General features: G+C 39.8%; 1 protein-coding gene across 3 annotated transcripts in view; it reads right to left on the bottom strand.

The window, feature by feature from the left end:
• Positions 1-541: 541 nt before the first annotated feature.
• senp7 (SUMO specific peptidase 7) overlaps positions 542-23,884 on the bottom strand; it is a 115,314-nt gene continuing 91,971 nt past the window's right edge. For 2 of the 3 annotated variants that reach the window (XM_087992685.1, XM_043701122.2), the window contains 5 exons: positions 23,255-23,310; positions 21,352-21,407; positions 8,871-8,939; positions 6,218-6,368; positions 542-866 (listed from right to left, as the gene is read on the bottom strand). In XM_087992685.1, the coding sequence (XP_087848811.1) occupies positions 735-866; positions 6,218-6,368; positions 8,871-8,939; positions 21,352-21,407; positions 23,255-23,310 (464 nt within the window). In that variant the 3' untranslated portion in view covers positions 542-734. The remainder of the gene's footprint in view (positions 867-6,217; positions 6,369-8,870; positions 8,940-21,351; positions 21,408-23,254; positions 23,311-23,884) is intronic. The other variant, XM_087992684.1, reaches the window with a different exon arrangement.

Consider the following 23,884-nt stretch of genomic DNA (forward strand, 5'->3'; position numbering starts at 1 on the left):
TGTTCTAGCCAAAATAAAATTAGTTACAATTAGATCCCACAAATGAGCTTTTATACAACTGGATGATGGAAGACTAGACCGGGACACATTTTGTTTTGCAATAAGCACTAGCTCAAAGGATTCAACAACAGCAGCAGCAATAATAAATGGTCATCCTTGCTGCATCTTTTTGAAAAAAACTTAATGACTCAAAGTTCCTTTCAGCAAAGCCTGCCCGTGTACCGATAGTCATTACTCAATCTGCATCATGGTTAAAATGTTTATGACTTAACATGGTCTGTTTTAAGCACTCTAATGGAAAGATATCTAAGTATGAAAAGAAAAAGTCATCGTTGATTTAAAACTAGAAACTTGTACCTTAAAATAGCATCATTTCTTTCAAGATAAAATTGCAATGTACAATTTCAGAATTGAGTCCTCACCTCCTTCGCCCTGTTCCAATTCATGAATAAGCATTTTAACAATTGCCAGGGCAGTGGAACTAAATGAATCGTTGATTCAATAATGGAATAGCCAAAAACAAATGCAAGAAGCCAAAAAGTCAAACAGTATAATTTATTTAACTGTACACCACTATAAACAGAGCTAATTGAATGTGCTACACATTATTGGTCAGCTGGTTCAAAATTTACAGTTGAATTTAAAATCTTCATATTTCCAAGATGTGTGGATACTTGATGATCAGCAGCTTTGAAACGATCGGCTACAATATCTGTCCTTCATTTGCAGGTTCATTAGTTATCAGTTCTTTGCTGGCTGTGTAACTGTAGAATTAAATCTTGTATTTCCTCCCGCTTTTTCTTTACCTCCTCTCGCAGAAACCAATTATCCAGCTGCAAAGGTAATTCAAAACTGGTGATGGGTTTCTGTGAAAAGAGAAAAAGAAACAAATTTTGCAAAGAAGAAAACAGGCCAAAGTAAGAGTAAACAGTGTTCTGAAATTAATTCCTCAATACTTATTTAACAAAGCTCAGTTAATAAATTGAATACATCACAAAGCTATACTAAATGGCCCAAGACTCCAAAATGCTCAGAGTAAGTACCAAAACAAAACTTCACTCTAGTGATCAATAAAGTATCATCTAAAATTAAAAGTGATCCCAACATTACAAAGGATCCTGATGAAAGTGGTACATTGCACCACTTAGTTCTCTCTGCAACCTTAGATAATCATTTTTCATCACCTTCCCTCTGTTGACCAGCTTGATATATTTCACTGATTTACATAATCTCTTACATATCCACTTGTATCCAGTGGATCTCAATGCCAGAGCCTTGCCTCCCCACAGAGCTGCGAGTTGGGTTGTGAACTCTGAACAGAGGTTTTTTTTGTCAGATAAGTCATTTTCACACATTCTGCTCCACATCATTTATGTGTGGGAATTGTAGCAGTTTGGGAAGGCCTGGGGTGGAAAATGCACACATCATCCACCAAACTTGGGATCCCATTGTGAGGGCCACAAGAAATTGTATTTCTTCCCGCACTCCATGTGTGCATGCTGGTGTATTTTCTGAAGTGCAAAAACTTCAAATGTCACTACTAGATTCGATATTGTACTATTGATGTGGCTTTCGATGTTATGATTCATCAGGGATCTGTTCTGCAAAGATCAGTGCATGTTTACATTAATCACAATTGTGCAAGTTGTGCCATGCATTGCAGTATTTGTGCCATTAGAGAAAGTATCATAGAAGTATAAAGAAAATGGCATATGGTTCTGCTGACATGCTTTGTGCCTCAAACTGACAGCTCTAGCTGTTAAATAAAACTCTTTTGTAAGTTAATAAAAAAAAACTCTGCGTCTACTCTCGATTGATTGACAGGTTCTCTGCTTTAATGTTGAAACGGGATACTATTTTGTTCTGAACATCTCAGGACTTCTAGCTGAAAGTTTGTTATGACAGCTGTAGCTATTATGAATTTCAAGCTAAGTATCAAAAGCAATTAATGACATCAACTCAGCAGGCCATCCACTAATCCAATATGAGAAACTTAAAACTTGGTAATAGCAGAATAAAACTAAATGTGATTGTTTTTTTTTGTTTGCAAATTGAATGTGTACATAGTTCCTGAAGACTATTTGTAGTATATATTGGATGATTGGATATGAGGATTCAAAGGAGAACATGGGCAATCTGGAAGGGGCATGAAATACAATGGAGTTTAGTGAGGCAGCACGAGATCGAATTGCGAACCCCCCAGATGAAGCGACAAAGATGCCAGATATAAATAACAAATTGATCAGTCATGTATTTTGCAAAGTACAAAAGTACAGAGGTCAAGGTTTTCAAATGAACCAGAACAATCCCATTCCAAAATCCTACCTTTGCCATTCCCTGATCCTCACTATACTTTTCCAAATACAGCCCTCAGGCAGGATCATGCATTATATAATTAATATTAACATGAATGTACATTATCCCATTCCTGATGATGGACTCTGGTCTGAAACATTGATTCTCCTACCCCTTGGATGCTGTCTGATCTGCTGTGCTTTTCCAGCAACGCACTCTCGACATTATCCCATTGCAACCTATTACTGATACAGCTTGGGTATTATAACTGAATCTGAATTCCATCCAATATCTTTACCGAGAAAATTACCACGTTAGCTACTACCAAGGGTTTCTGCTGTTAGAGACAGAGTCCTACAGCATGGAAACAAGCCCTTTGGCCCAAACCGACCAAAATATCCACCCACTGTAATCCCATTTCCCTGTACATAGCCCATGTCCTTCTAATCCTTTCCTTTCCATGTATTTGTCCAAATGCCTTTTAAATGGTGTTAATGTACCCACCTCAACCAATTCCATACGTACACTACTCTCTGTGTAAAAAAGTTGCCCCTCCAGTTCCCTTTTATTCTTTTCCCTCTAACCTTACACTAATCCCCTCCAGTCCTTGATTATCTAACCCTGGAAAAAAGACTAAGTGCATTCACCCTACCCATGTCTCTCATGATCTTATACACCTTGATAAAGGTTTCCTCTCTGTCTCCTACGCTCTAAAGAAAAAAAGCTTGTCCAACCTCTCCCGATAACTCAAACCATTGAGTCTAGGCAACATCCTTGCAAATTTCTTCTGCACTCTTTCTAGTTTAATAAACATCCTTCCTATATCAAGGTGACCAAAGCTGAACACAATACTCCAATTGTGCCTCACCAATGTCCTGTATAATTGAAACATAACTTCCCAACTTCTATATTCAAGGCCAGTGTGCCAGGAGCCTTCTTCACTGCCTTGTGACCACTTTCAGAGAACTGTCAACCTCAACTCCAAGATCTCTCTGATCCACCACACTCCTCAAGGCCCTACCATTTATCATGAAACTCCTACCTTGATTTGACTTTCTAAAATACAAGACCTCAGACTTGTCTATTTTAAACTCCATTTGCCATTTCTTGGCTCACCTCTCCAGCTGATGAAGTTCCTGCTGCAATTTCTGATAACCCTTCTCCCTTTCCAATATACCACCTATTTTACTGTCATCAGCAAACTTACTAATCATGCCTTGTATACTCTCATCCAAATCACTCATATAGATAAGAGTAATAGGCCCAGCACCAACCTCTGAGGAATTCCACTACTCACAGGCCTCCAGTCCGACAAGCATCCTTCCACTATTACCCTCTGCTTCCTACCATCAAGCAAATTGCCAGGTTGCCCTGAATTCCATGCAATCTAACCTTCCAGAGCAGCCTACAATGTGGAACCTTATCAAAGGCCTTACTAAAATCCATATAGACTACATCTACCGCCATACCCTCGTCAACCTTCCTGGTCACTTCATCAAAGATCTCTAACAAATTTATGAGGCATGATCTCCCACTCACAAAGCCATGCTGACTACCCCTGATCAAACTCAATCTTTCCAACTCTGTATATCTTATGTCTTAGAATCTTCTCAAGTAACTTACCTATCATAGATGTTAAGCTTACTGGTCTATTGTTCCCAGGCTTTTCTTTGGAGCCCTTGTTGAGTTATGACAGAACATTCGCTACCCTCCAGTCTTCCGGGACCTTACCCGTGGCTAACTATGATGCAAAATGTACTTTGTATTTCTCTTCTGATCGTTTTAGCTTCCCACACTGAAGGGCAACATTTCCTCCATCTCTCAAAAGAAAAATTATAACTCTCCTGGACCCAAGAACGCACAGAGAATCTCTAAAAACAATTCCTATAACTGGCATCTCACAATAATGGAAATTTCTCAAAGTACAATGCTCTATTTTTAATTTTTAGTAGAGATAATTGTACCCACTTCTCATGCTGAATTTTAATCAATGCTTTTCTTGTGCAAATAACATCTCCCACCTTGGCGTGTTTGCATGGCTATACTTAACTCGAAGGCTTCAGGCGTTGTTTGGGTGTCCAGCCAATTCAGCTTTACAACTCTTCCCTTTGAGTTTGAGTTTTGGAAGTCTGTGTTTTTTTTTAAATGAGCCTCTACTTTGACTAACAACAATGACACTAACATTTTCTCAATGAGATTGCTGCTGCAGTCTCCTGATCCACTTAACCCGATTTCTAATCTAATGCACTTAAAAGACCCTGAAAGCTGATGTCCCAGTTTGAATTTTGCTTTCAGCCTATTTAGTACAGCTTTTCAAATTCACTGTTCCCTCCTCTCATTAAAAAAAACTATGAATCATAAAGTTGCCTGAAAGTTGACTCCTCTAATGCCAGTAAAACATTGCACAGTGTGCTTTCAACTGAAGACCATCCAATTTCCATAAGACACACTAAGAACTACTAAACTTAGAGGCATGAATTAGGCCACATACACAATTAATTTCCAGTGTCTCCTCTGCATTTTGATCTGACATCCTTGCAAAAATGATGTCATAATATAAGTTGACCTACATTCCCAAGTATGTGTTGCCATCACATCCATAAAAATATTCAAAATTGCTTTTCCTGCATAGTCTCGGTGTTTGATCTTGCATTTTTAATAATACCAGGATTCCTTTTAAATGTTTATAATCCCTTTCTAGGAGCATGTTAATTCCTAGAGCCATGGTCAAAAATTTATACTTCATTTATTTGCCTTCCATTTTTATACTTCATGTTACTAATCCATGGACATAACCTGCTGCTTCTCATCCTGTACCTTCAAACATTTGTTCTATTTTCAGTGACTTTTCTTACTGTAAGTATTTAACCTTAGTACCCATATTTGGTAGCTGCCCTTTGGAACAACAATCTCATTTTGATCAGTAGAACCGAGCTGCCCTTCATCTGAGAATGTTAATTGTGACAGTCTGATCCTTGCAGCTGTGCAAAATATGGCCAAGAAAGGTACCTGATACATATACATACATATGTTAACTCCTTTACAACCTGCAAATGTATAATCCACACCGAGAAAATTTAAAGAGCATACCCAAGCAAACGGTCTGATCCCCATGTTGCACAATAATTATTATTCCCTTTTACCAAGAACTTCTCTTAGGCATCTCCATTCTAAATTCTTCCCTTTTATACTAATCCATGTCTTTGCAATTGAAACTGGTTTCCAAAGACCCTACAAGTATGTGACCAAATTCTTTGAGATTCTAGTTTTAACAATCGTCATTCTCTACCTGCATGCAATGCATTGAAATGCTGAAAAAAAGTACAGACAATTGTACTCACTTCTCATACTGAGTTCTGATCAAATTTATTACTGATAAAACTTTAGGATTTCAACCAAAAACTAACTGAAAGGGACTACATCCTCTGACAACCTGCAGCAAATTGTAGGCATGGACAGTTGATGCAACTACAGACAGTAATTTACAGTTTGGCTAATCTGCCAAAATATTATGAACCATTTCTTCTATTGCTCTTCGCTTCCATTCACACATTCTGTTTCTGAACGGGTTTTTTTACTGCCATATTCATAGCAATTATGTTCATATTCAAACCACATCGCTAAATTCATTGTCTATGTAATTTTAAGTTAAATTTCGAAGAAAAATAGTTATGCCCTCAGATGTCAATTAGCACTTGCTTAGTTTCTTTTGTGGAGAGGTTCTGTTCCATTAACGGAATGCAACAATGTCCCCGTTTTGAACACTGTAATTTCACAGATTATAAACACAGAACTCTTATTTTCCACATCCGATTCAATCTGCAAGTTCTTTATTGATTGCTTCAGAAAGTTAATTTGAAAATTTCAGCATAATTGAATTTCCAATGCTTAAGCAACACCCAGTTGATCAAAAAAAGGTTACCTGAAAGAAGCTTTCCACATACTGCAGTAAGTAAATGCCACAGTCACTGCTGTTATCTTGCTTAGGAACTCTAGGAACTGAGCCCTTCATGGTTTCTGCTGTGAAACTGCGCTGTCCTCTTTTTTTCACTTCCCACTCAATCTGCAGATACCTTTTAAAGAAAATGAGAAATGTATTAAAACAGCAGAACTGTAGTAAGATTTAAAATAACATTCAGCAGACCCAAAGTAAATCAATACTATTACCAATTTGTATTTGTCCAGCACTTTAAATATGCAAACCATATAAATATATAAAATATATATTTAAAAATATGTAGAAGCAAAACATAAGAACACTACAAAAAAAAACTGGGTAGGTGGATTGGACAGACAAATAGGGCTCAAGGAATTGGTGGAAAAAGGGATGAGGAAATAAAACTTCAAAGTAAGTGAAAAGCTGAAGGAGCAGTATGTGATGCTGGAAAGGAAATAAATAGAAGCAAACAAGTAAATCAGAATCAAAACAGCACAGCGTGAGAGAGACTGTGGAGATTCAGATGGTCAAAGCAATTGCAAAGTTTGTAGAAAGGAATCCAGAACCAATGCATCAGCAACTAACACTCAATAGGCCAGTGACAGAAGATGATAATTCAGTGGTCCTAAAGTACTGATGCTTTGAATGAATTTGAGTTTGAGTTTATGCAAGCGAGTGCATGAGAGTCCTGAAGTCAAGATTAGAAGGGACAGGAGCATGGATGTGGATTTCAGGTTACAGTAACAGAGTTACATACACAACAGATAAAGAATACCCAACTTCCATGGATCAATTTTTTAAATTCAATCACACTGACAGTCAATATATCTCCAAGTCAGGACAGTTGAGTGTCTTAGTGGGGAACTTGCAGGAGGTGGTCTTTCCATGTATCTGCCATCTGTGTCCTTCAAGATGGTAGTGTGGTTGGTTTTTTAAGGTGCTTAATAAGGAGGCTTAGTGAATAGTTGCAGTGCATCCTGGAGATGACATATACTGCTGCTAGTCTACACCAGTGCTGGTGGTGGCGGGGGAAGGGGGTGTGTGAATGTTTGTGGAGGAGGCAAACGCGGGGCGAGCAAAACCACCCAATAGGTATGCTAGCTGGAGGGAGTGGGAATTCGAAAAGTGAAAAAAGCTGGAATGTTAAGGGGCAGGCATCCAGTACTTTAGATCTCTAATTCTTGGACAAAAGTCAGAGTACAACAAAAATCCTCTGGATTCATAAACAGCGTGCTCATGAGGTGTAATCTATACCCGACAAGAACCACATTATCTAGAGGAAGGCCAAACCGAAACAAACTATGCCAAAGGTGTGAGACGCCAAACGAGACCATATCACACATCTCAGGATGCTGCCCATTCGTGAAAAATGCTTGAATAAAACACCATAACAAGATCGCTGACCAGTTGCAGAAACATGTCAGTAAGTACGGCTGGACATTGGACGTGGAGCCCAGGCTGTTTGACAAAGACGGCTCCCTATGGAAGCCGGATCTCATATTTAAAAAAGACCAAAAGATCCCAGTTGTAGATCTCACAGTGCTGTACGAGAATGATAGTAAAGCACTGGAAACAGCATGGCGGGAAAAATAAGAGAAATATAAACGCCTGAATGCCGAGGTCACGGAATTGATGGGAAGCGTGGACCCCAAATAATTTGGCTTCGTGATGGGCGCACAGTAAAGTGGCTGGATATGAAATTCCTTGGCATCAAGAAATATGATACGTTCATCCAAAAGACATCAAGACTCACTCTGTCACTGACACTTGAACTCTTACAACTCTTCAGTGACAAGTGAGCAAATAACCGTAAACGGTGAGATAAGATCCTTCACCGAGCCAAGGTCCAGCCGAATCCCAGCAAAAAAAAATAAAAATAAAAAATAAAACCGGAGGGAAGCCAGTCCACAAAATCCTACAACATCACCAACATCAGTAGGTCCCCACTAATAATGACAATAACAACCAGCCTCATATACCACCAGTATCACCTGGTCCTTGGTCTGTGGTGATGCTAGAGAGTACACAAACATTGATGAGCGATGTAAAGACTCGGAAAAGGCACTTCCCGAGTGTTCCAAATGAAGCAGGTTGTTATGTCCTGGATAATATTAAACTTGAGTATTGTTGGAGCTGCACTCTTCAAAGCAAGTGGGAAATACTTCATCATGTTCTTGACAGTGTAGACAGTGGCTGTGCATTGGGAAGTGAGGAGGTTAGTTACTCATTGCAGGATTCTGGGCCTCTAGCATGCTCAGTATTTATATGGCTAATCCAGTTTAATTTCTTAATTTTATTTAAATTTTATACATTATGATCCAGATCCAACTGAATGGTAATCACCTTTTTCAATTAAATGAGCCTTTTAAATATCCTAAACATTTTATCAAACACAAGTTGTAAAGCAAACTAAAAAGGATCTTCATACTTTGAGGATTCCTGTTAATTCAAATAAATTATCTTACTTCTATGACTCCTAATAGATAGAATACATTAATGTTTTAACACATTCAGTATAAAAATATTGTTCCTCTTTATTTTGATATTCCTGTGAATTGTCCTGACAAGTGCAAGACAAAAATGTTTGACAAAAGATCTGCATACCAAGTGACTAAGAATATACATTACTAATACTCACTCTCGTAAAATTTTTACTGTGTGTAATTGTGAAGCTGCTCTTAGTGAATCCATAATAAGAATGCAGGGCCTGAGAGGGAAAAAAAAAATTTCAGTTATCACTTCATACTTCAGTCTGATTGCTTAATTTTGAAAGGCTAAAATCACCAGTGTGGTAGATATGAATGACCACCACTACCAACAACACTGACTGATAATTGACACAGCTGAGAGGATTCATGCTTAACTCTTGTAACTAACTACTTTCACAGAAACAAAAGATAGGAGCAAAAGTAGGCCTTTCAATCTCGAGTCTGCTCTGACATTCAACATGATCATGGCTGAACGTGAAGCTCAATGCCCTAATCCTGACCTCCTGCCATATCCCTAGATCCTTTTAGCCACAGGAGCTATATCTACTTCCTTCTTGAAAACCTGTTTTAACCCCAATCTCTTACTGTGGCAGATTAAAAACCCCTGATGAAAAATAAAATTACATTGTGAGGTTTATATTCAACTATATTTTCATTGCCTTTTACTGCAAATTCCATTTTAAACTCTTATGCAGTTTAACAAAAGTTAAAAAAAAAAGCTCAATATGTAGCACAGACACAGATAACCCATTTATTGAACAAAAACAGAGAACAAACCAAAAGTAACCGGTAAAATGTAACTTTGCTTCCTGGCATTTTTACTTCAAATATGTTATTATGGATCGTTAATGTTTAAGTAAGAAATCCAAACACCCAGCAATCAACTGGCAGAACAATGCTCTAAAATTTCACATTTTTAAAACAAAAAACAAATTATCTGGCTTATCAAAATCATTTTTTAAAAATTGCTTACAGTAAACAATTACTTATTCTATGAACTCACTTTTACTTGTTACTATCCTCCCAGAATTCTTGAAGGCTCATTCACTTAAAAGGGGACTAACCCAATAGATATGCCATAGTCTTCTGGAATTAATTTTCCCTCAGTGTTCCACGTTTCTGAGGAAGGATTCTTTGGAGGCCCTTCCATTATTATTTTTGGCTACCTGACCTTCCACCCTGGTTCTCACGAACATCAATGCCTCTCCTCCTTTGGGTTGCAGGCAGACACCCAATTGCTTTCTTTCAGTTTCTCACAGTGGCCAAGTCTGCTAATTATTTGCTGTCACAAATCTCTGAGGACCACTGGAGATTTCTTCCACAAGCTGAAAGCCAGAACAGATCTGCCTAATACTTTTACATCATTAAAATATTTGACAGATGGAATATAACGTGGTCAAAATGTGAAGAAATGTTAACTTATACAACTTTTCCTGCGAGGATTGGATACTATTTAAATGGAGAAAGACTGCAGAACTCTATGCTTCAAATGGACTGGGATACCCTGATAAATGAATGTCAAAATTAGTGCGCAGATATGGCAAGAGATTAGAAAGGCAAATTAAATCCGGTTGCTTATTACAAAGCAAGTGGAACATAAAAGCAGGGAAGGCTTACTGCAGCTACAGATTGCTCCAGAAACCAGATCTGGAGTATAGTGCAGGCTTAGCCTAACTGGGTTGAAAAAGAAGATAGAGACAGTTCACTCAACTCATTTCTGGAAGTAAGAGCTTTTCTAATGAAGATTAAGATTATACTCTTTGAGCAGTTATCTTTAACAAACATATAAGATCTTGTATGGTACCTAGATAGGGTGGATACTGGAAGAGTTTCTCTGGTTTAGGGTCACGGGGGTTTGGGGGGGGGGGGGGCTGTGGGAGTTGGGGAAAGAATCTAAAACTAGGGTACATACATAAAGAATGAGGTTTCTCTTATGAAGGAGCGAATAGATTTGTTTCCCCCCTCTCAGAACGTCAATAAAATATGAAACACTCTTTCCCTAGAAAGCAATGTACGCTGGAACATGACATCTATTTAAGGTAGAGTTTGATAGATTTTTGCTGGATAAGGGAGTCAAAGCTTATATGCCACAGACAGGAAAATAAACATGAGACCATGACCAGATCATCCATGAACATATTGAATGGCGGAGCAGCTTCAAGTGTGGAAAGGCATAGGCCTTCTCCGAAGTTCTACGTTGCTATGAAACACAAATGGAGCTTAAGTTATATGCATGATTTAAACTGGGAATACTATAGTATTTTCTCTCTTAAAAGGCGACATAACTAATTTCCTTAGACTCTTCAAACAGTAAGCTGCAGCATAGAAAAGACCAAAAATCTGCAACCATCTCATTCAGTTCCCAAACTGAATTGCTTGCTTCTCCCAGCAAACAGGTACATTAGTTAAAAGAACTTGCCCCACATCCTTCCTCAGATACCATGCCATGCTCTGGAATTGGCTCAGAGGAATATAAACAAATTACCTACAAAAATTCTGGAAAATACAGCATATCTTATCCTTATTTCAAATTTTCAGCATCCACAGTATTTTCTTTATGTAAAGAAGTCTACCTTTAACTAAACTCTGAATTTGTCACCTACTTAGATTGCTAATGGAGTTTTACAACCCTTTTACCAGACTTCCTAATTCTATTACAAGCTTAAGAGACAGATCACTCATCATTCAAGTATATTCACTATTCATTCTGTCTTTGCAAGATAAATACATTCAAGTGTAATTAACCCAGGCCTTGATGGAGTTATAACTCTGATTCAAGTACCTTTTTTTTTGTAAAACTCTTTCAGCTCCAACCCAAAAGTTATGGCTTTTAGTTTCAGGAATATGTTCCAAAACACAAAATGGATTTTCACAACAATGTTTATGCAAATATTATTGACCTTGGTAACTTATCAAGTCACCCTGTTAAATGATTTTCAAACCATTAGGCAGTAAACTTAGAGAGCACAGATTCTTTCCTGTCCAATCCCGAAATAGCTACATTTTGCTTTTTTTTAAAACAGTTCTGGCAATGTATCCTGCCCAAGAACAGCAGTTGTTTCTTTTGTTTTTTAAAAATAAAATTCAAGTGTTGAAATTAATTGAAATTTTCCATTAATTTTGTTACAAACTCTAGCATTTTAAACTAACACAATAAAAGAATGGTCATATATGTTACCAACAAATTACAATTAAGTAGAGGCTTTAATACAGAAAACAATGTTAGGATCATGAATGAATTGGAGAGAAACGTATGTCAAGGTGCTTCTCTCATGTTAGGTAGAGATCAGGGAATAAGAAAGTGCTATTGAAATCAAGTTCAGCAAATTGCTCAGTAAATCAAAAGGTCTACTCTGTCACAGTGCTGAAATAGATCTATTCAAAGTCACAAATCACATCCTTAGTTACTGCAAAAGCAGTTATTAACATTTACCTTTTACAACCTGTTTGCATTCTCGGACATGCTGACCCCATCCTCTTCATAGAACATTACAGCGCAGTACAGGCCCTTCGGCCCTCGATGTTCCACTGACCTGTCATATCAATCTGAAGCCTACACTATTCCATGTACGTCCATATGCTTGTTAAATGTATTTAAAGTTGGCGATTCTACTACCATAGCAGGCAAAGCATTCCATACCCTTACTACTTTGAGTAAAGAAACTACCTCTGACATCTGTCCTATATATCACCCCTCAATTTAAAGCTCTGCCCCCTCGTACTCGCCATCACCATTCTTGGAAAAAGGCTCTCCCTGTCCACCCTATCTAACCGTCTGATTATCTTATCTGTCTCTATTAAGTCACCTCTCAACCTTCTTCTCTCCAATGAAAACAGCATCAAGCCCCTCAGCCTTTCCTCGTAAGACCTTCCCTCCATACCAGGCGACATCCTTTCAAAGGCTTCCACATCCTTCTTATAATGCGGTCACCAGAACTGTACACAATACTCCAAGTGCGGCCGCAGAGTTTTTTACAGCTGTAGCATAACCTCAAGGTTCCAGAACTTGATCACTCTATTAATAAAAGCTAAAACACTGTATGCCTTCTTAACAACCCTGTCAACCTGGGTGGCAACTTTCAAGGATCTGTGTACCTGGACACCGAGATCTCTCTGCTCATCTACACTACCAAGAATCTTACCATTAGCCCAGTACCTTGCATTCCGGTTACTCCGACCAAAGTGAATCACCTCACATTTGTCCACATTAAACTCCATTTGCCACCTCTCAGCCCAGCTCTGCAACTTAATATATGTCGTTCTGTAACCTACAATATCCTTCATCACTATCACAACTCCACCGACCTTCGTGTCATCTGCAAATTTACTAACCCACCCTTCTACACCCTCATCCAGGCAGTTTATAAAAATGATGAACAGCAGTGGACCCAACACCGACCCTTGTGGTACATCACTGGTAAATGGACTCCACAATGAACATTTCCCATCAACCACCACCCTCTGTCGCCTTTCAGCAAGTCAACTACTGATCCAAACTGCTATATCTCCCATAATCCCATTCCTCCCCATTTTGTATAATAGCCTACTGTGAGGAACCTTATCGAACGCCTTGCTGAAATCCAAATAGACCACATCAACCGGTTTACTCTCATCTACCTGTTTGGTCACCTTCTCAAAAGAACTCTAAGGTTTGTGAGGCACGACCTACCCTTCACAAAACCGTGCTGACTATCCCTAATCAAATTATTCTTTTCTCAATGATTATAAATCCTATCTCTTATAACCTTTTCCAACACTTTACCAACAACTGAAGTAAGGCTCACTGGTCTATAATTACCAGGATTGTCTCTACTCCCCTTCTTGAACAGGGGAACCACATTTGCTATCCTCCAGTCTTCTGGCACTATTCCTGTAGACAATGACAATTTGAAGATCAATGCCAAAGGCTCAGCCATCTCCTCCCTGGCTTCCCAGAGGATCCTGGATAAATCCCATCCAGCCAAGGGGACTTATCTATTTTCACACTCTGCAGGATTTCTAATACCTCTTCCTTGTGAACCTCAATCCCACCTAGTCTAGTAGCCAGTATCTCAGTATTCTCCTTGACAACATTGTCGTTTTCTAGAATGAATACTGTCGAAAAATATTCATTTAGTGCTACCCCTATGTCCTCTGACTCCACACACAATTTCCCACTACTATCCTTGATTGGCCCAAATCTTACTCATATCATTCTTTTATTTCTTAAATACCTACAGAAAGCCTTAGGGTTTACCCTGATCCTATCCGCCAATAACTTCTCATGTCTCCTTCTGCCTCTTGAGCTCTCTCTTTAGGTCTTTCCTGGCTACCTTGTAACCCTCAAGCGCCCTAACTGAGCCTTCACATCTCATCCTAACATAAGCCGCCTTCTTCTTCCTCTTGACCAGAGATTCCACTTCCTTCGTAAACCACGGCTCCCGCGCTCTACAGCTTCCTCCCTGCCTGACAGGTACATACTTATCTAGAACACACAGGAGCTTTTCCTTGAATAGGCTCCACATTTCTAATGTGCCCATCCCCTGCAGTTTCCTTCCCCATCCTATGCTTCCTAAATCTTGCCTAATTGCATCGTAATTGCCTTTCCCCCAGCTGTAACTCTTGCCCAGTGGTATATACCTATCCCTTTCTATCACTAAAGTAAACATAATAGAATTGTGATCGCTATCACCAAAGTGCTCACCTACGTCCAAGTCTGACACCTGGCTGGGCTCATTACCTAGTACCAAATCTAATGTAGCTTCACCCCTTGTTGGCCTGTCTACATACTGTCAGAAAGCCCTCCTGTACACACTGGACAAAAACTGACCCATCTATAGTACTCATACTATAGTGTTCCCAGTCAATATTTGGAAAGTTGAAGTCCCCCATGACAACTACCCTGTCTCTCTCACTCCTATCGAGAATCATCTTTGCTATCCTTTCCTCTACATCTCGAACTATTCGGAGGCCCATAGAAAACTCCCAACAGGGTGACCTCTCCTTTCCTGTTTCTAACCTTAGCCCATACTATCTCAGTTGACGAGTCCCCAAACATCCTTTCTACAACTGTAATACTGTCCTTGACCAAAAATGCCACATCTCCCCCTCTTTTACCATCTTCTCTGTTCTTACTGAAACATCTAAATCCTGGAACCTACAACAACCATTCCTGTCCCTGCTCTAACCATGTCTCCAAAATGGCCACAACATCGAAGTCCCAGGTACCAACCCATGTTGCAAGTTCACCCACCTTATTTCGGATGCTCCTGGTGTTGAAGTAGACACACTTCAAACCAACTTCTTGCTTGCCAGTGCCATCTTGCGTCCCTGAAACTTTATTTTGGACTTCCCTACTCTCTACCTTTTCTATTCTCGAACTACAATTTTGGTTCCCATCCCCCTGCTGGATTAGTTTAAACCCACCCCAATAGCCTTAGCAAATTTCACCCCCAGGATATTGGTACCCCTCTGGTTCAGATGAAGACTATCCTGCTTGTAGAGGTCCCATCTACCCCAGAGCCCCAATTATCCAAGAATCCAAAACCCTCCCTCCTGCACCATCCCTGTAGCCACATGTTCAACTCCTCTCTCTCCCTATTCCTTGCCTCAGTAGCACGTGGCACGGGCAACAAACCAGAGACAACAACTCTGTTCGTCCTAGCTCTAAGCTTCCATCCCTGAATTTCTGCCTTAAATCCCCATCTCTCTTCCTACCTATGTCGTTGGTGCCTATGTGGACAACGACTTGGGGCTGTTCCCCCTCCTCCTTACGGATCCCAAAAACACGATCAGAGACATCATGAACCCTGGCACCTGGGAGGCAACACACCAACCGTGAGTCTCTCTTGTCCCCACAGAACCTTCTATCTTCCCCCTAAATATGGAGTCCCCAATGACTACTGCTCTGCTCCACTTCCCCTTTCCCTTCTGAGCAGCAGGGACAGACTCTATGCCAGAGCCCTGTACCCCACTGCTTTCCCCTGGCAAGTTCCCCCAACAGTATCCAAAATGGTATACTTATTGTTGAGGGGAATGGCCACAGGGGATCCCTGCACTGCCTGCCGGTTCTCTTTCCGTCCCCTCCTCCTCTTCCTCGAATGTCTCTCCTCCAGAGAATCAAATGCAATGACATCTAAACCTGTGGTCTCTTCTACCCCAGGATCTATCCTTGGCATCTTCCTGTTTTTCTCAACCAGATGCTGCTCATCATCAAAATCATCCGAAAACACTAGGTTCCACATGCACACCAATAAATCCAAGTCTATATGTCACCACATCTCTTAATCCCTCGATTGCCTCCCAAGTATCACACCACTTGTACAATATTTAATATGAAACGAGCAGCAATTTCCTCCATCAAAATACTGAGAAGAACAAAGTGACTGTCATCGGCCACTGCTATAAACGTCAGTTCCTACCCACCTACTCCAATACTCTTCCCAACAAATATCTGTAAATCATCCAGATTATTAGCAACATTCATGCCATACTTGGCTTTGAGACGTACCATCAGCTATAAAATTATGCCATCATTAAGACTGCACAACTTTCATATCCAAAAGACTGCTAGACCTGATCCTGCTTAACTACTGTTAAAACCTTAATTCATGCCTTTGGTACCCTTAGACATGGCTATAGACTAGCCAATACACTTGTCTGAATTCCCACCTTCCACAAACTTAAACTTATCCAAATCTGTGCAGCCCATTCCCTAACTCATATCTTTTACTCAACTTGCAATCCTATACAGTACATGCACAATGAGAAAGACAAATAGTATGTTAGCTTTTATCACAAAATGGATTATAGTATTAGAGTAAAGAATCCTAATATAATTCTACAGGACATTGGTGGGGTGAGTCTCGGTATACTCTGTGGAGTTTTAGTCTGCTTACCAAAAATGATGTATTTGCTCCAGAGGGAGTGCAATGAAGATTTACTGAGCCAATTCTCAGGATTAGGGCATTGTGCAATGTGGAGAGAGTACATAACCTTCATTGTCTTTGACCTGGTTATCTAATTTAAACATGAAATTCTTTAGGGTGTTGACAGGACAATAGGCAATCTAGAATATGAGGTTCTCGTCTCTGAATAATGGATTGATGATTTACAAGAGCTTAGGATAAATGGCTACACTGAAAGAATTGTGAATCTTGAAATTCTCTATCCACGTGAGCTGTGGATGTTCTGTTATTGAATATTCTCCAGGCACAGAAAGACAGATTTTTTTTGTATACCAAGATATTAAATGATATGGGAACTGGGTGGAAAGGAAGGAGTCAATGTAAAAAGATCAGCCATTATCCTAACAAAGTCCTTATGAAGAGTTTCAGCCCAAAATGTTGACTTTCCTGCTCCTCGGATGCTATGACCTGCTACGCTCTTCCAGCTTCACATCAATTAACTCTGACTTCCAGCATGTGCAGTCCTTATTGTCTCCTCCGAGTTACTGAATACAGCAAGCCCGAAGGGCCGTATGACTGACTCCAGCCCTCATTATATTCTTGTAACATTGGTTGATAATGCTTCTTGGAAGTACCTAGGAGCACTTACAAAATTAAATATTCTAGACATTCTCTGAACATGGAAGTGGCTGGAAATACCAGTATTTAGGAATGAGTCATTTTATTGTCACACGTATTTTACAGTGAGAAATTAAAAAAAGCTTTTCCACTGGTCACTATGATCTGAGCCATTTTGAATAGTTTTAAGAATAAGAAAAAAATTGAAAGGTTTAGCTTAAGACAGTCCACCAGTCCTAAGCCAGCTCATCATCAATGATGTCCGCACTGCAATCCTCTCCATTGCCTCACCGGAAACACTGGACCCAACCAATGTTGAAGTCACCACTCCCCAGGGATGATCTTTCGCCACTCGCTAATTCTCCACCACCATCTCGATGCAGTCTATGCTGGACCCACCAATGTCAGTCACAATCCTTGCTGCTGGGTGTATCTTGACATCATCATGATGCTATTCTTCCATAGCTTTGCCGTCACCAGCACTGAACTCGACCAATGACTAAGTCGCTGTTCCTCAGATGCCATCTTTTTCTGCTGGGCTTACTTGACTTCTGATTCCGATGACAGGTCCCGTGCTCACCCCAGGAAAGTAAGTAAAGGCTCTCTTGTTGCTGCCATGAGCCCATGCTGGGATCCCTCGCTGCTACTGATCTGTCCAAACTCAGGACAGAGGTAAGTAAAGAAAAAGAGGAGAGAGAAAAAAAAGAAAAGCAGTTGAAGTGGAGGAGCCCTGGCTCATGAGCCCTATTCCACCATCATCTTGCTCCACGACCCATTCCTAATTGCCCTGAAAAAGACAGCACGAATTTTCATCTTGAACTGCTCTAGTCTGTGTGATTATATGTAACATTTGAGAAACTTGTAACCCATTTTAGAGTGAGATTAGGAATCAACCAAGTTGCTTGAGATTGGAGTCATGTATTCAAACTTGGTAAAGTCAGCAACTTGCATTCCCTATAAGTTATTAAATAACCGCTCTAACCCTCTCCATTTTGTTAAATGGAGAACTGCTAGTACGACACAAATCATAACATTTCTCTGTCCTTTCACTTTCTCTAGCCTTTGTTTAGTTGCAGAACTCTGTTACTGAACTTGCAGACAAGCGTGCTGTGCTAAGCTGTTGTTTGGCACAATTACTTCTACCTGGCCGAGGACGAACCCAACTCTCGGGCATCTCTTCCTCACTACTGAACACCAACTTATTGCTGTCTAAATGAAATGAAGTAAATTCATAAGAAACCAGAAAGCATTGCTGCATGGTCTCCAATTTGCATCTTTCCAATTGCACACATCCCACTTCTATTTCCTTCAAAAGATCCACAAACAGGATTCCCTTGGTAAAACCACTGAGCAACTTTGTTCTCACCCCACAGAATGAATTTGTTCCCAACTTGACTAGATTTTTCTTTCTTATTCAGTCTCTTCTCACCTGCATTCATTAACTTTTTAAATTCATTTGTGGGATTGGGTGTCACTGGCTGGTCAGCATTTATTGCCAGTCCTCAGTTGGCCTTCAAATGGTGGTGGTGAGCTGCCTTCTTAAACCAGTCCAGCTGCTGTGAGTTGACCCACAATGCCTTTAGGAAGGGAATTCCAGGACTTTGACCCAGCAACAGTGAAGAAATGGTGATGTATTTCCAAGTCAAAATGTTGAGTAGCTTGGAGGGAACTTGAAGGTAGTGTGTTTACATGTATCTGCCATCCTTGACTTTCTAGATGGAAGTGGTCACGGGTTTGGAAGGTGCTGTCTGAGGATCTTTGGTGAATTTCTGCAGTGCACCTTGTAGACAGTAGACACTGCTGTTATTGAGTGTTGGTGGTGGAGGAAGTGGATGCTTGTGGATGTAGTGCCAATCAAGTGGGCTGCTTTGTTCTGGATGGTGTCAAGCTTGAGTGTCACGGACTCTTCTAATGCTCTCACCACTCATTTCAAGTTATTCTGATATTCTCGCTCCAACTACCTGCTTTTCACAATAAAAATTCAATCCCTCCACATCCCCCTTCCCAGAAGAACAGTGTTAAGATTTTCTCCTTCCTACATTTTTTTTAAGGTCCTCGTGTGGAATCGAGGGACATCTGGAGGATATTTTGCTTTTGACCTTGCTCCACCATTAAATATGATCCTCTATCTTAATACCATATTCCCTTTACTGCTCCATACCACTTGATGCCTTAAATTTAAAGACTTACGAGCGTCCACTCAGTTAAAAATATTTTTAGACTACAAGAGCAAAGATGTTTTACTACAATAATACATTTGCAGTTCTGGTAAACACACCATAGGAAAGATGTGATGGCACTGAAGGGGGTGCAAAGGAGATTCACCAGGATGTTGCCTGGGTACAGCATTTCAGCTATAGAGGATCGATAAACTCAAGTTGTTTTCTTTGGAGCAAATAAGGTTGAGGGGTGCTGATAGAGATGTATAAGATTATGAATGTCGTGGATAGGATGAATAGAAAAAGCATGTGTTCTCCTTAGACAATGGGTCAATAACAAGGGTGTATAGTTTTAATGTGGAAGCCGGGAGGTAAAGGGGGATTTGAGGAGTATCTTTTTTCACCCAGAATTTCTCTGGAGGTCTGAACTGCATTGCCTGGATATGTAGTTGAAGAGGGAAACCTCAACTTTTTAAAAAGTACAGGGATGATCAGTTCAAGTGTCATATCATTCAAGGCTATGGGTCTAGTATGGGAAAATGGAACTAGTTGTAGGCCCCCAAAAAGGCCTCTTTGCAACTGTATGATTCTTATGAACAGAGTTAGACCACACTTCAGGATCACTTTACCAAGGGAAATACCCTGTATATTCTTGCCATAGAGAGAATGCAGTCAGAGGTTCACTGGACAGCTTCCTGCGATGAGGGAATTATTCACCAAGGAGAGGTTAAGTAGACTAGGCCGGCATTCCTGAGGGTTCAGACGAATTACCCTTTACTCTAATTGAAACTGACAAAATTCTTCGATACTCCTGGAAAGCTAAATGCTGAGGAGGCGTTTACTTTGACCTGGAAAACCAGAACAAGGTGTTATGACTGAAGAGATAGGCCATTTCGGTCCGACAGGTGGAAGAAGTTCTTCACCCAAAGAGTTGTGAATCTTTCGAATTCTTTACACCAGCAAGCTGTGGATGCATAGATTACAGATATATCAAAACCCAGATCAAGAGATTTTTTGGGGGTATTAAAGAATATGAACATCATTTCCTCTAAGCTGCAAGGCCACATGCTCACACAACCCTCTTTCTAGTGTTCTGCACATGGCAATCAATGTCAGCATACTGATTGTGGCATTGACTTCTGGTTCTGAAAGTCACTGTCATGCACTGGTCCAGGAAGCCTGCGCAGCTGGGAAGAAAAATTAGAAAGAATGCTGGCTATGAGAACAGTCTGAAAGATAGAATTGAAGTAGACGATCAGCTATGATCAGATCGACTAGAGCAGCAACTCTCAAGGGCAGATTTTTGTTTACATTCATTTGATTATCTCCATAACCTTCTGGACTCACCATAAAGTTCACCTGCTTGTGAAGATAACCTCTATCCTCATTTTTTCAGATGGCAGCTGTTGATGAGTCTGCTATTCTCATTTCCATTTCAACAACAACTCTCATTCTTCACCTTTTACACTTCCTCTAGACTACTTTTTGTTATGTGCCCCACTACAAATTTTGGTGAAAACACAAGCCATTAGCAGCTATGAAAGTGCGATGCAACTCACCATCCTTATGAAATCAGAACTAATATACCAAGTATCATTGTTTGACACTGGCTTCTGAAAATAAAACATAAACTAAATTCTAAGAAAATAAGTGTGAGAAAAGGAGAAGACAGGATGCCAGGAGAATGACAGAGCAAGAAAAACAAAATCAAAGTAAGGAAGAAAAATGGTAAATGAGAAAATAAAGGAAAGGAAAGGAAAGGATTTTTTCATTGTGAGAGAAAGAAGGGTGGAACACACAGCAGACACTGCCTGAGTCGTATTTATTTCTGGAGTCATACATGGGCACATTAAGGAAGCCATTCCTAATTACTTCCAAAATGAAAAAATCAACTTTGTAACAATGGTTAGAATCAAAACATGTTAAAAATACTTAAATTAGCAAATTATAGTGTCAATGTTACTTACTGTTTGAGTATCCTTCTTTTTTGTTGGCATAGGTTGATGGGGGCCTTTATACATCCCTGTAAGAAATTAAATGTGATCTTAAATAAAACTAAATTCCAACTCCACTGATGAATCAACTGGTAAATGCAGATGTAAAATGACTCAAAGTTTCAATCTCAGTATATGCAAAATTAACTAATTTCAACCAAGAAGCTAAGTAATTAGGAGAAGGTCAGAACTAGACGGAAAAAGCAATGCAAAAGCTAGTATTTACATTGCAATTGTTTTTGAGCTTTGATTTTAACATTCACCTTAAAAATTATTATTGTAAATAATGCTGGAACTTACCACTTAGATACAATTTCAAACATTCACCTCACAGAAATCTGTAGTCTTTTGTATAATAAATCCAAAATTTACATATCATCTGTTCCATCAAAGATTAAACATCTACAAATGCTTCCAAGCAAAACTTCTGAGCTTGTCTTCACTGTGTGCGTGGATCACATTATCCTAGTCACTATATTAAGTAAATGTGCTCTGGATTAAACATTTCCTTAAATCACTTTTATACCTAGGATGCCTCTAACATCTTCAATTCATTCACCTTTCATTGCTGAAGTTTCCAGTCTTTGAGACTGTCGGACTGGGAGTAGATTGGTACCCTGTAGGACAGGGGGCAGACTGGCACCCTGTGGGACTGGGAGCAGATTTGTAACCCTCCTTTGGTGGTGCCAAGCTTCACACTCATGACTTGTACCTTGTAGATGATGGACAGGCTTTGGAGATTCGTAACGTGAGTTACTCGCCACAGTATTCCTAGCTCCTGATCTGCTCTTGGAAACATTACATTTAAGAGGAGAGTCCAGTTGAGTTTGTGATCAACATTAAGCTGAAGGCTTTAGCAGTCGTAACACCACTGAATGACAAGAGGTGGTGGTTAGATTTTCTCTTATTGGAAATCGTCATTGCCTGGCACTTGTTTGATGTGAACATTACTTGCCATTTGTCAACCCAATCCTGGATATTTGCAAATAAGAGTCATGGAGTTATACATCATGGAAACAGACCCTTTGGTCCAACTCACCTGCCCTGACTAGATATCCTAAACTGACCTAGTCCCATTTGCCAGCATTTGGCCCATTTCCCTCTCAACCACTCTTATTCACATACAACATTCAAAAGGCATCTGGATGGGTAATTGTACCAGCCTCCACCACCACCTCTAACTCCATACACACACCATCCTCTGCATGAAAAGGTTGCCCTTCATCCAGAGTAAATTTTGCACCTTTGCCACCTTCAGTGCTTCCACCAAGTGTTGTTCAACATGGAGGAGTACAGATTCACCAGTTCAGAGAGGATGGTACTTGGTAACCAGTCAATTTCCTTGCCCATTTTTAACCTGAAGCCATGATATTTCATGAGGTCCAGACTCATGCACAAACCTCCTGGACAACTCCCTCACGATTGTGTACCAAGATGCTGCCATCTCTGCTGGGTCTGTCTTGTCAACAGGACAGGATACATCAGGAATGGTGATGGTATGTATGGGATATTAGCTGTAAGGTATGATTCCATGAGTATGACTATGTCAGGCTGTTGCTTGGCTAGTCTGAGACAGATCTTCCAATTTTGGCACTACCCTCAAAATGTTAGTAAGGACTACTTTGCTGGGTCGATAGAGTTATTTCTACTGCTGTCTTTTCTGACACATGCATCGATGCCATGTTATCCATACAGTTTCATTTCTTTGTTGAGATTCATCGCAATTGGGACAAGTGAGTGGCTTGCTAGGCAATTTCAGAGGGCAGTTGAGAGTCAACCACATTGCTGTGGCTCTGGAGTCACACTTGGATCAGACCAGGTGAGCATGGCAGATGCCCTGTTATTAAGAATATAAGCTAATTATTGTATTATTTACCTGCATCCTTGTGCTGGACACTGAAGTTATGGAAGGAACACTGCTAGAGTCTATATCTGCAAGAGAACAAAATGTAATCTTAACCATCACAATGCATGCATTCTATTTGCTAATTCATATCAATCACAGTAATTTGGATTGATATGTTCATTAAAGATCATTGCATTGAGTGAATAATTGCACATCTGCTCAAAACTACTAGGTAACACCTGGAGATCAGGAAATCACAATAAATAAAAATATCATTTGTATTTTTCATTTTTGGGACATCAAAACTTCTAAGGTTGCTGGCACTTACTAGCAATCCCTGCTGGCCCAAAATGGCAGTATTAGAGTTGTCATTTGTAACAGAGGTAGTGAAACATATCTAAACCACATTTTTAACATCCTTAAAATGTTAACACTGAGACATCAGAAAGTTAAAGCTTGAAGAATTCTTACAATATTCATCTTATCCATTGGTTACATTGTTTCGGTTTGATTTCTTTAGGAAAAAGTGAGGAGTTCTGAGGCTTTGTTGAAATTAATTTGTTACATTTGGATCTTAAGTAACTTATTACTTGATTGCATAAAATCAAACATTACAAAATCTCAAAGAAAGCTGACTTTATCCTTCAAGATCATCTTTTA

Source organism: Chiloscyllium plagiosum, unplaced genomic scaffold, assembly GCF_037043375.1.
Source record: "Chiloscyllium plagiosum isolate Xiang-an unplaced genomic scaffold, Cpla_swu_hap1 HiC_scaffold_12, whole genome shotgun sequence".
In the NCBI taxonomy this organism is placed as follows: Eukaryota; Metazoa; Chordata; class Chondrichthyes; order Orectolobiformes; family Hemiscylliidae; genus Chiloscyllium; species Chiloscyllium plagiosum.